Source organism: Lolium rigidum, chromosome 7 (assembly GCF_022539505.1).
Source record: "Lolium rigidum isolate FL_2022 chromosome 7, APGP_CSIRO_Lrig_0.1, whole genome shotgun sequence".
Classification (NCBI taxonomy): Eukaryota; Viridiplantae; Streptophyta; class Magnoliopsida; order Poales; family Poaceae; genus Lolium; species Lolium rigidum.
Window position 1 is genome coordinate 99,163,631 of NC_061514.1, and position 12,881 is coordinate 99,176,511.

Sequence of the window (12,881 nt, forward strand, 5' to 3'; positions counted from 1 at the left end):
GTGATTGTCCTCCTTTTCTCATAACCCTAGATACATATTTATAGTCCAAGGGACTTTCTAATTTGGACGTGCACCTAACCGTGCACGAGTTAAACTATATCTTTTAATCTAAACTACAATGTGATCTACTATATTACAGATACACGGGCAATTAAGCCCAAACTCTTCACGCAAGGCCGCTTCAAAGATGCTCCTCGTGTATGTCCTTCAAGCCCATCTTCACTTACGGCCCATCTCCTGATCTGGCCAAAATCCGGTGATAACACATGCCCCCTGGTTTTGGTAATGATAATTTCAAAACCATCTGTTTTTCCTTCGAGGGGTCATGTCGTGGCAGAGCAGAACCGTCGCAGTATTCTTCATCACGACGTCTTGCCTTCTCACCTTCTCTGCACGATTTGACAACTTTGGCACCACATCCTCGGAAACTGTTCGAGCATTGAATCTCCAATATATCTCCCTTTATTTAACCGCTTCTTGCAGTTCCCTTCTTCATCCCCTTCGCACTAGCACTCCCAAAAGCCCTCCTCTGTCACCATGTCTTCTCCCTCCTCCTCCTCATCGGGTCTTTCCACCCAGTCCTCCCCCTTCCGCGAGCCAACACCGGAGTGGGATCCGCAGGAGGCCCACGCGGCCAACATCCGCCGCGCAATAGCCGACGGGGACGAGTCGAGCCACGACTCCTCCGTTTGGTCCGAAGATGACCAGTCCTTGACGGACGGGGAGAGCGACCTCCGCTTCCTCGCCATCGGGGAATCGGAGGAGGAGAGCGACGACGATCGCTTCTCCTGGGACGGTCTCACCTCCGCCGAGGAGGTGAAGGAGGAAGAGGAGGAGGAGGACGACACCTCCTCTGATGAGCCGCCGGCCAAGCGCCTCTGTCCTTGGCCGGGCAACCTCAGCGACTTCGACAGCGACAACGACGACGCTGACGAAGAAGACGAGGACAATGAGGGTCCTGCCGGTGGTCGCTACAGCAGCGACGACGAGCCGGCCGGGAGCAGCGCCGACAGCGGCGACGATGAGGGCAGCAGCGGCCCCTAGATAGGATAGAGCTAGGAGTAGTAGATGGGGCAATGTTTCCCCTAGTAATCCCTTTTGAGAGCAATCAGCTCCTTCCATGTAAGAAATCTGATTATCAATGAAGACATTCCCCCAATTTGACTTTGTCGATCTCTTCCATATTAATTTAGCCGATTCTCCCCTGTCTTGATTTTGCCGATTGTCACTTTGGTCGATGCTCAATGAGCCGATGGCAATGCATCAGTTTTTTATAACGAGTTGCAAGACAGGTCAATCCAGTCATCCCCTCAGATGGTAACTTGCAATCCTTGAAATTCAGATCTAAACTTTCAATCGAACAGGTCCAGCACACAGCCTTGAGACCCCTAAATCTTTGGACTTCAAAATCATCCGATCGTGATGTTTGACCTGACGGCAAAATTCCTGAATTAACGCCTCCAGGAAAGCTTCTAGGACCATAGCTGAAACAACTTGACGTTGAAGCTGATACCCCTGTATAACAGGTGCCATTTGCTCACAACTTCCCTCGTAATGTTCGGTTCCTTTGCAGCAACAAACTGGTCCAGAGCCTATCAATGATAATGGCTCCCCCTTCAAACCCTTTAGACCGACTCCAACGGTTCTTCTTTTCAATAATTCACCACTGTTTTACAACAATTGTGGTGCAGAGCTAGCCGATTTTACCAAAATCGGCTCCCAAGAGCAAAGGATTTTCAGAGGCAGCTGCCCCCCGAGCCTCAGTCAAGGCGAGAATAGCAGCAAAGAAGGTAACTGCCAGGAAAGCTTTGAAAGGCAAACCCTCTTAGGCTTTGGTTATCCTATTAAATCCAGTAATCCTGCTCTTGTAGACTTCCCCAGAAGATGATATCATGCAATCCAGCTGATGGAGCTCCAACTTGGACACCTCCGGGTACATCATCACGTAAAGCTAGCCAGATATGTCACCATCGGCTTCTACGAAAGGGGCCAGCCCTCCACTCCCATCCAAACGAGACAGGAAAGCTCATGCACCAGGAGTTGATGTACCACAAGGGCTTAGCAGGACCAGAAAATCCCTTCTCCGAACCAAGAAGCTTCTTATGCCACGGCTCTTTAACTCCTCCTGGCTCAATCCTTGTGATTCGCTGCTTAGATCAGTTCACCATCCTTGACGATGACTCTGCAGTTGAAGCCCTGGCCAATCGTGAGGCTTGATCAAGTGGCAGCTTAAACTCAGTAATTCTAAAGTCGATGTCCGAGCATCGGCTGTGCTGAAATTTTTTGTATTTTCGATTTTTATTAGCCGATCGACTCATGAATCGGCTCCCCTGGGTACATACTTCATGGTCTTGTACCTTCTCTGTGTGTATGCCCCCCAAGCCGAATCCTTCAAATGATTGAAGATATCGGCTTTTTAGCCAATTCAAGCTTGTCTCACAAATCACCATGTTAAAAACACGGCAACTAGCAAATGTGGTGAGACTGATTTTAGCCGATTGCTGGAATCGGCTTCCTTTGCAGTTGTTGATCCGACTATCTGCTGATAAATGTTGGTCGTGGCTTATCCCCAGGACCAGTGTCGATCTGTCCATCAGCTGCTGCAAACCCATATCTCAGCTTTCCATTGCCTGCCGAATCAATGATGAACACATGCATAAGGTAGGTCGAGGCTAATTGTGGCTGATTGCTAGAATCGGCCTCCTTTCCCATTGCAATGTTGAACGAGGGTTTACAACTTCTTGGTACTCTGATATAGCTACGTGGTTTACTTGAGGCTTGCTTTTTATTTTTTGGGGCCGATCGCAGGGATCGGCCTCGCCACGTACGTCCGTAGACTCGGATCTTGCTACTCTGTCAGGCCAGTGGATAGGACCAGCCTCACCCCGTTTTTTGTAGCTTCGATGCGCTCACAGTCGTCCAGATTGATTCCAGAGAGCGGCTCTTGGTCGTTTGCTTCCCAGATGTTCATGGCAGCCAAAGAGATATCAACTGAATCATCTGCATGAACAACCTCCACTTCATCTCCATCCCATTGTATGATGCACTGATGCATTGTGGATGGAATGCAGCAGTTGGCATGGATCCAATCCCTTCCTAGCAAAACAGCATAAGTGCTCTTACTATCGACGATGAAGAAGGACGTGGGGATGGTCTTTCGGCCGACAGTTAAGTCCACGTTCAGAACACCCTTGGCTTCTGACGGTTGGCCGTTGAAATCGCTTAGCGTGACGTTGGTCTTGATCAGATCTTCAGTAGAACGTCCCAAACGTCGTAACATGGAGTATGGCATTATGTTGACTGTTGCTCCCGTGTCAACCAGCATCTTGCTAATAGGCTGCCCATTGATATAACCCTTCAGGTATAGGGCCTTGAGATGCCTGTAGCTTTTTTCTTTTGGCTTCTCGAAGATAACTGGTCGTGGCCCGCAATCAAACTGTGCCACTGATACCTCCTCATCTCTCGGAGCACAAAACTCTGACGGGAGAACGAACACCATGTTTGTATCAGCCGATGCATTGTCTGCTTGGGTCGCCACACTTTCTTTAGTGGGCGAGCCTCTGTCTCCAGCGTTTGCTGAATTTTCACGGCCAGATCAGGCCGTGCTTTCCTCAACGTATACAGGTACTGCGCCTCGGCTTCTTCCAAGTTCCTTAGCCGCTGCACTCTGCGCTTTTGGGAGTGGCTGAGCCCATCAGGACACCACCTTGGTCGGTGATATCTATCTTCTTCTTCTGACTCGTCGAAGTCTTCATCTTGAGATGACTCAGCTCGTTTGTTACGAGGTGGGAGAGGTCCTAGTCGCTCGAACACTGAAACTTCATTTGTTCCCCTCCTCTTCTGTCTGCATTCTGGGCAGTTCTCGATTGTAGTCAATCGGCTCATTCCTGAGTCCCAGCAATGTTTGAAGAAAGGACAGTTCCAGTGCATATCCCCGTCCTCTCGCTCTCTTGACCCCCCTCTAGCGTGACGCTCATACCCTTCGTACCGACAGTATTTCCTGTTGTCTGCATCAGACCGACGATATCTATCATCATCTTCGTCGTAGCGCCGACGTCGGTCGTACTGCTGCTCATACTTGTTGAGGATATGTGCGGAGAGTGGTCGTTGATACCGGACGCTTATCACCTCTTTCTCAGTTAAATACCGTCTGCCATCATGCTGGGGCCGGTCGCGTGGATCGGCCTCCTCTTTGTCTTTGCCGCGAGAGCGACTGCTCTCGGCTTATCCTTGCCATGGTGATCTGCAAGCCCTGCCATATTGATATCAAACGAGAAACCTGGCTCGCGTCCTATGCACTGACTGAGATCGACCATGTTGACCTCCGGAAACGGCTGCGTGTCAACTCTCATGGCAAACTGACCGAATAGCAATCGGCCTTGTTCTATCGCCATCTGAATCTGTCCGGGCAGGACTTTGCAGTCGTTGGTGGTATGGGTGAACGTGTGATGCCATTTGCAGTATGGCTTGCCGTTCATCTCTTGTGGCGTGGGGATTTTGTGACCTTCGGGTAACTTCAGCTGTTTCTCCTTCAGCAGCAAATCAAAAATCTGCTCCGTTTTGCTCAAATCGAAGTCGAACCCCTTTGCAGGCCCTGGTTGTTTCACCCACTTGCAGGACACGGGTTTTGCCCCCCGAGTCCATTCAGCTACAGCGACCTCCTGATCTCCTGCAGAGTCTTCATCTTCGTCCGTCTCGATCAGGGCGACGCGCTTGTACTTGTCCTGGTACAATTCTGGATGGCGCTCGTTCATATGCTCGTCAACTTCCGAACCATGTGCGCCGGTGAATTGTACTCGCTTGGAAGGTCACATCTTTGAGCGGCGTTGACAATCCCAGCTACTTGCCAGCTCGATCGCTTCCTTCTTAGTTAGGCGAACCGAATAACATCGGTTCTCGACGGTCCCGAACCTCTCGGATGTACTCAGATACCGTCTCTCCTCGTCTCTGCCGAACTTGAGTCAGATCGGCAAGGCTAGCTTCCGTGGTTTCTGAATGGTATTATTCATGGAATTGCTCTTCCAGCTGCTTCCACGTCCGAACCGAGTTTGGTAGCAACGAGGTGTACCACCCAAAGGCTGGACCCGTGAGAGACTGCGAGAAGAACCTCACACGTAGCTCGTCTGAAGCTGAGACCAATGCCCAACTGTGCCAAGTATCGGCTCACGTGCTCGATCGAGCTGGTTCCTTCTGATCCACTGAATTTTGTGAAGTCAGGGAGCCGATACTTAGGTGGCAGCGGGATCAGGTCGTAGTCGTTGGGATACGGCTTGGAATAGCCGATCATCCTCTTCTTCGGCGATGACGCCGAACTCGTCTCTCATGATGGCGGTGATCTCATCCACCGTAGGAGCTGCGGAAGCTGATCGTTCATAACTTGTACTGGTGGCATATTTAGTTAGCCACGCCTGTTTCTCAGCATCCGCTCCAGAACTGCTTCCTGCTCCAGCGACTCCTCCTGCCGTGGCATTCCTTCCTGCTGTAACCTGGGTCATCCAGTTGTTGCAGTCCGGCACGTATGTGCACACGTATCCATGCGGAACGTCCTTAGGCGGCTCATACAGGAATTGGTAGTCGCCTGGATCACCTCCAACCTTGTAGACGACGTACGCCGGTGAACCTTGTTGCTGTGGAGCTGCAAACGTGTGTTGAAGTGGTGGCCTTGTGTAGAGCGGTACCTCCCCTTGGTGAGTTCCTAGAGCAGGACCTGACGGAGAGTACTTGTGCTTCGTGACTTCTTGCACCACATTGAGCGCGACACGCTCCAAAGTATTCACCAGGCTCTCAGCATGCCGATGAAGAGAGTGAGCAACGGCATAATTTACTTCCTGTCGCAGGGCTCTGGTACGTTCGTCCGAAGGGAGAGATAGATCTAGTCCATCCAGCGCGCTTTCGGGTTGGAACCCTTTGAACTTGATCCCGTGCGAACGGGTTTTATCAAAAGCGCCGATGAGATCGGCTTCCAGGATGGCCTTGAGCTCGTCATATCTCTTCTTATGCTCAGGAGGCAGATCCTCATACTTGACCGGTTCTCCCGCAATCTGAGGTGCGGATGACGACATGGTTGTTGCGGAAGATTGTCCCGATGTCCCACCGGGCGTGCCAGAATGTGTTGCTCGCCAAAGCCCACCGGCGAGCGAGTGGTTAAGCAACACGAAGAGCCGGGAGGCTTCCAAGGCGGCAGCGGACCCCGGTCCCTCGACGTCGTCCCGCAAATGCTCCGGCACAAGACCCGGCGGCCGCAAGGGCGTGCCACCCGACCTATACCTGGCCGGGAAGGTGTGGATTGCTTCGATTAGTTCCTCGCATGGCGGTACACGTAAACATTAAATACGAGCCCTATCGGCTCTCAGGTTGCCTCGCGGATCGGCTCAAAGAGCCGATCGCCCCATGGTTCATGTTGGATTTTCAATGACATGGGGATCCTGCTTGATCACAACAAAGCTAAACCAATCTACGACAGTCTAGGGTTTTCACCGTATGATCGGAACATCCTACACGTAGTTGAGCCTAATAGACACGAAAGATAATAGAAAGCTAGCCCTAAAAGAGGCCTAAAAACCAACATTACGTTAATTCCCGGAACATCCCTCTTAGGACTAACAAACCATACCTAACGCACTACCGGATCGTTCAACCCGTTTGCAAGGCCTAACCATACGAGATATTAAACTAATCCTTGAAGAACAAGGAGCAACTATAACAGATCGGATCTACTAAGTCACGAACAAGCAAGATGCTGCCCTTACACCTGGATAGGTGTAAGGGCAGCTAGATATTGAGGGACGGCACAGCTAAGCAGATATGCGCAAGAACAGCATCTATGCAAGCCCCAAAATATCTACGATAAATAGTGCTACTCGCCATCAACAACGCTTCAGTACGAGCAACACAAGGTAAACGAATAAACGTTGTGCTGCCTAGATCGCAAGGCAGCATGGTGTTTACCCGGGAGAAACCCTCGAAAGAAGGGGTGGCGATGCGCCTGATTTGTGTTTGTTGTGAACGTGATTGTCCTCCTTTTCTCATAACCCTAGATACATATTTATAGTCCAAGGAACTTTCTAATTTGGACGTGCACCTAACCGTGCACGAGTTAAACTCTATCTTTTAATCTAAACTACAATGCGATCTACTATATTACAGATACACGGGCAATTAAGCCCAAACTCTTCGCGCAAGGCCGCTTCAAAGATGCTCCTCGTGTATGTCCTTCAAGCCCATCTTCACTTACGGCCCATCTCCTGATCTAGCCAAAATCCGGTGATAACACTATCTCGTCGAACATCTTGTGGGCATCTTCAGTGAACTGGGTAAGCACACAAAGAAGTTTAGAAGGTGATCGTATTCCGCACGCTAGACGTAACCAAATAGGCGTGATTGTGCTCGCTTTTGCTCAAACACGATTTATGGGCAACCATGCGGAGTAAGAATTATTGGAAACCAAATAACTTGCACAACGTGAATTAGAGGTTGCATCAACGTGGACAGCACCGACGGAGCCAGGTTCCATAGATGGGAGCAAAAGTTGTGAGCAGCCCATCACGCCCATAATGTGCAGATGCAGCGTGATAATGTTGGAACTTCGCGCATGGAGGAGACAGTTGAGAATCATCGGTCAATCAGCTTACATTCTTGATGAACAATGGGCACATTCAGAGTACTCAACGTTCCAAAAGCTAATTCAGGTTTCAGCATTGACAAATGACAAGTACTAGACCTAAATCTAAGCGAGAGGCACAACACCACGTCCAGGGAGAACTCCGGCTTAACTACTCCCGGTTACTCCCAGGACGCGACGATGCCTTCTCCAGGCTTTCAGAGAAACTAACATACCGAACGACATTGTATCTGTCAGTATTATTTATCTTCACTAGAAAATAATGGCAGAAAGAATGAGGTGCAGGCTCCCAAAACTCCTACTACCATAAGTTACAAGGAAAGGGGAGCTCTTCGCTAACTGAACCTTATTATACATACATCATGAGCTATCCTTCTTCGAAGAACGATCAGAAGCAGGCGAGGAGGATGCAGAGCTCGCCCGGGCCCTATCTTTAGACTCGCTTAGCATAACTACAACATGCCGCATCGGCGGTCTCTCGTACGGCGACAGGTTACTGCACAGCAAAGCGATTTTTAAGACCTCGATCATGTGATCGACTGCGGCCTTGTCTTCCAGATCCAGATTGCTATCAAGGATCCCTGGACCCAGAGAATTGTCCCTGATGTAATTCTTTGCCCATGTTACCAGATCACCTCCCAATTCTATTGGCTGCACAGGTGCACGGCCGGTTAGCAGCTCCAACAGCACAACACCGTAACTGTATATATCACATTTCTCGGTGACCTTCATGGTGTATGCATATTCTGAAAATGAGAAGAGCTGGATCAGTACATTATGCACAACAAACCACTCCTCTAGTCTATGTTCGGTGATTGGGCTGAAGTAAATTATATCCACCCCGTTTAGATGTATTGGCCATAGATTGCCTAACCACAGATTGGAGTAAAACATACAGGGCATAAGATAGCAATGACATACAAATGAAATTTGTTGAGCACCAAATGAATGTACAGAAAACTGAAGACTCACCTGGTGCAATATAGCCATATGAACCAGCAATCGCAGACATCGACTTTGAGTATGGCATGTCAATCACCTTGGCCAACCCAAAGTCACCAACATGAGCTTCAAAGTTCTCATCAAGTAAAATGTTATTCGACTTAATATCACGGTGGATGATCCGAGGCTTGCAATCATGATGCAAGTACGAAAGACCTTCAGCTGCGCCAAGGGCTATCATGAAGCGCGTCTCCCAGTCGAGCGAAGAAGAAGACGGCCCATGAAGTAGCTCTCCAAGGCTGCCTCTTGGCATGTACTCGTACAACAGAAGGTTTGCACCCTGGTGATAGATGAAACCGTACAGCTTCACGATGTTACGATGCCGTATCTTTCCAAGGGTCAGAATCTCTGCACGGAAGCTGTTGTCTGTGTTGCTTCCTTCCCTATTAGAAGCCAACTTCTTGACCGCAATTATCTGTCCAGGCTTCAGGACGGCTTTGTACACAGTTCCACAAGCACCACGTCCAATCACACAACTATCATCAAAATTATTTGTAGCAGAGACCAATTCCTGAAATGTATACGCATCCTTCGCCGAAACAGGAATGTTAGACCCAGCAGATAGAATTTGCTTGTCCTGCAAAGGAGCTACTGTCTCTAGTGGTTTTCTCATGTGGTGCAGAAGTATTGCAATAAGAATAAGTGAAATTCCTCCAATAATGGCAGCAACAATTGCTATGATCTTGCCCATAGGGCGACTGACTGAGTTGGATGACGGGGAAGAAGAGGATGATTCAGATCCACACTTCCCAAGCTGTCCACCACAGAGTCCCTTGTTTCCAATAAAGCTGGTCACAACCATGTTGTCAAAAAGTGGCACGGGAGGGAGAGGACCAGTGAGATTATTGTAGGAAACATTGAGCTCAAGCAAACTTGACAGATTTACAAATGTATCCGGGATTTCACCTGTCAGCTTATTATTATTGAGGAACAAATTTTCCAGTAATGCAAGGCTGCCAAGCTCTGATGGTATGTTGCCAGAGAGATTGTTGTAGCTCAAATTCATGGCAATCTGCAAGCTTGAGAGAAGACCCAGCTCCTTGGGTATTCCACCAGAGAATTGATTGCCACCAATCTGCAGTGCTGTCAAATGTGACAGTTTACTAAGAATAGGTGGTATCTGACCAGATAACTTATTATCGGCGAACGAGAGAAGCTCCAGCTGAGGCAGTCTACCAACTTCATTTGGTAACGAACCATCAAAGCTGTTCTGGCTGAGGTCAAGACGTTGCAACGTTGTACAGTTGAAAATCTCCAGCGGTATGCTTCCTCCAAGTCTATTGGATGAGATATTGAAGACAACAAGCTTCGACAATTTGCCTATTTCTTGGGGCAGCTCGGATGTGAAATAGTTATTTGCAAGGTCAAGCCTTTGCAGAGCCCTGCAGTTCCCTATCTGAGGAGGAATAGGGCCATTAAACTTGTTTCGAGCCAGCTCAATCGTTGTCAAATTCGCCAGACTGCACAGATCAGTGGAGAAGCTTCCTGTCAGGCTGTTGTCGCTGAGGCGGAGCTGCACCAAGGATTTACAGCTGGTGATCCTATGAGGTATGTTGCCAGACAGCCTATTAGACCCCAGATTCAACAAAATAAGGTTTGACTGCCTGCAAAGATCTCGAGGTATCTGCCCAGTAATGTTGTTATTCGAGAAATCCACTACCCAGAGCCGGCTGTAGATACCAAACCGTGGAGGTATGTCGCCAGACAGCATATTGTTGAAGAGCTGCAGCTGGTATAGCTTAGGCATGTACTGAAATCCCGCTGGGATGGGGCCAGTGAGTGAATTGATTGACAGATCAAGCTTGCTCAGGTTCTTCAATCCAGACAGCTCCGTTGGAATAAAGCCAGTAAGCTGGTTCTGGAAGAGGTACAGCAGAAACAGCCCTGGTATGTTGCCTAACTCCTTTGGTATACCTCCAGTCAAGAAATTCTCCGAAAAATCGATCTCCTCTGCAAGAGAAAGCTTGCCAATCTCAGGTGGAATGGTGCCATTCAAGGAGTTCCTGTACAGGTACAGCCTCTGCAGATACTTGAGGTTCCCGATGGTCGCAGGCACAGGACCAACCAGATCATTATCATAGAGGGCGATCACCGTGAGACTCGTGCAGTTCCCGATCTCCGGAGGAATGGCGCCGGAAAGCTGGTTTCCCCACAGGACAAGGTCTGTCATGAGGCTCAGTTGCCCAATCTCCTTGGGCAGAGGCCCTTCCAGCTTGTTCTGCGCAAGACCGAACACGGTCAGGTTGCGGCATTCGCCTATCTCGGCGGGAATGGTGCCAGATATGAGGTTCTGCCCCAGCCGGATAGTCCTGAGGTTCGTGAGCCTGCCGATGGAGCGTGGGATGGAGCCGGAGAGGTTGTTGCTGTACCCTACCAGGTCCCTCAGCGACGCCATGTCGCCGATCTCGTCGGGTATCGCGCCGTGGAGCTTGTTGTTGCAGAGGTTGCACGCGGTTAGCAGGGACAGCTTCCCGAGCTCGGCAGGGATGGTGCCTTCGAAGTCGTTGTTGTTCAGGTTGAGCTCCGTGAGTTTGGAGCAGTTGCTGATCTCCGCGGGGATGGTGCCGGAGAACACGTTGAAGGACAGGTCGAGGGTGGTGAGCTCGGTTAGGCCGCCGATGGCCGGCCCGACGGTGCCGGAGAGGTTCATGTTGCTGAGGTTGAGGGAGACCACCGATGGAACGGGCGTCGATGAGCAGTCCACGCCCTTCCAGGCGCATGGCGATGGGTCGCCGTGGTTCCAGTTGGCGAGGTGGTGGAAGGTGTCGACCATCTGGCTCTTGAGCGCCAGGAGAAGCCAGCCCTCGTGCGTCAGGGCCTGAGAGGGGGTGGCTAGAAGGAGGAGCAGCACCACGCCGAGACGCAAACCCCAGGACGCCGACGCCGTCCCAGGGCCCATGCTGTGTTCTTCCCTTCGCGGATCAACCAATGCTCAGAGCGGATGAGGATGCGGAAGTGTTGCTATGGCCTCGTGCATCTCCGCGCCGCCGCCGTGGAAGAGTTCCTGGAACAAGGACGCAACGCAGAGATTTTTTAGAAGATGCTGCAAGAGAAAATGGTTCAATCAAATATGGAAAAAATTCTACCGGCACGCACGCACAACTATGTGCAGCAAGAAGCTACTCCTACTTTTGTTGCATTGCTCTGGTTATCGGAGAAATGGACACTGACTGCACGGAAACGAGACGACCCAGGACAGGACATGACCGGAATGAAGCTAAGACCTAAGAGTAGTATCAAATTCAGACGCGAACTCCAAATGAAGAATCTGAAACTAGGGCAAAGCAGCAGAAGCGAATGGAGGTAGGAGAATAAAAGTAGAGTAAGCAGCTCCAAATCAAGAATCGACGAAGCACCAAATGGGACAGGAATCCGAATCGTTTCCCTGAAATGCTACCTCAGCTAGACAAATCGAGAAACCAGAAAAGGAGTATGAAACTATCTGCGGCAGGAGACTGACTACTCCTTTTTCTTTATTTATTTTTGTTGCATTTCCTTGGTTTTCAGAGAAATGAAACGGAACAGGCAAGAGAGGAACGAAGCTGAGAGGGTCAAATCCAGCACCTCCGAATCAAGAATCTGAAGCTAGGAAGAAGCACCAAAAGGGACATGAAATCCGAGTCGTCCACCTGAAATGCTAACTCAGCTGGACAAATCGAGAAACAGGAACAGGAGTACCCAGTTCCCAGCTACCAATCGCACCATATTCCCCCAATAAGAACCGAGGCGGGACCGCCGACAAGCAAGCGAGGAAGCGCCCTCAAATCACGGGAGTTCCCCGGCCCGTCGGAGGGACCCAGGAACTACACCGCCGCGCACCACCACCGCCCCGCCCCGCCCCGGAAACAGATCTGTGCAAAGAGCGAGCGAGCGAGCAAAGCTGCTCACAGTGACGCCACCACCCGCAACCAGAAGAACAAGGCAGCACAGGGAACAGCACCAGGGGGGACGCGCGGTAATGCGGACTGACGCAGTCCACGCAAGAAAGAGCAGGGAACTCACCGCGTATTCTCTTGGGATGCCACTCCCCAGTCCGCCGCCGATGCCGCCGCGGCCGGCCGCGGGGTGGGTTCCGCTCTGCTGCCTGGTCCGTGGCCGCACCCGTCCACCGGCAGGGGCGTTTGCTGGAATGGCCGATGAAGAGTTGGGCGCGTCAGCGCGCAGTACGGAGGAGAGGACAGAGCGGCGGTGTGCCGACGGCGAGCTCAGCTATAGGGGAGGAGACGGGGGTGGTGGGATGCAGGAGGGGAGAAGAAAC

At 50.6% G+C, this 12,881-nt stretch overlaps 1 protein-coding gene across 1 annotated transcript; it reads right to left on the bottom strand.

Annotated features, from left to right (window-relative positions):
- Positions 1 to 7,876: 7,876 nt before the first annotated feature.
- Positions 7,877 to 11,582, bottom strand: LOC124676562 (probable leucine-rich repeat receptor-like protein kinase At5g63930). The gene is made up of 2 exons (XM_047212603.1): positions 8,594 to 11,582; positions 7,877 to 8,367 (listed from the first exon to the last, which is right to left on the bottom strand). Exons 1-2 carry the CDS (start codon positions 11,520 to 11,522, stop codon positions 7,982 to 7,984), a joined length of 3,315 nt encoding a protein of 1,104 aa, XP_047068559.1. The 5' UTR covers positions 11,523 to 11,582; the 3' UTR covers positions 7,877 to 7,981.
- Positions 11,583 to 12,881: the final 1,299 nt, after the last annotated feature.

Excerpts from the sequence above, each read along its gene's own strand:
- LOC124676562 (XM_047212603.1), bottom strand. The coding sequence starts at position 11,522 with ATGGGCCCTGGGACGGCGTCGGCGTCCTGGGGTTTGCGTCTCGGCGTG. Across the intron at positions 8,368-8,593 it reads ATATGGCTATATTGCACCAG|AATATGCATACACCATGAAG; the intron begins GTGAGTCTTCAG and ends TCTCATTTTCAG.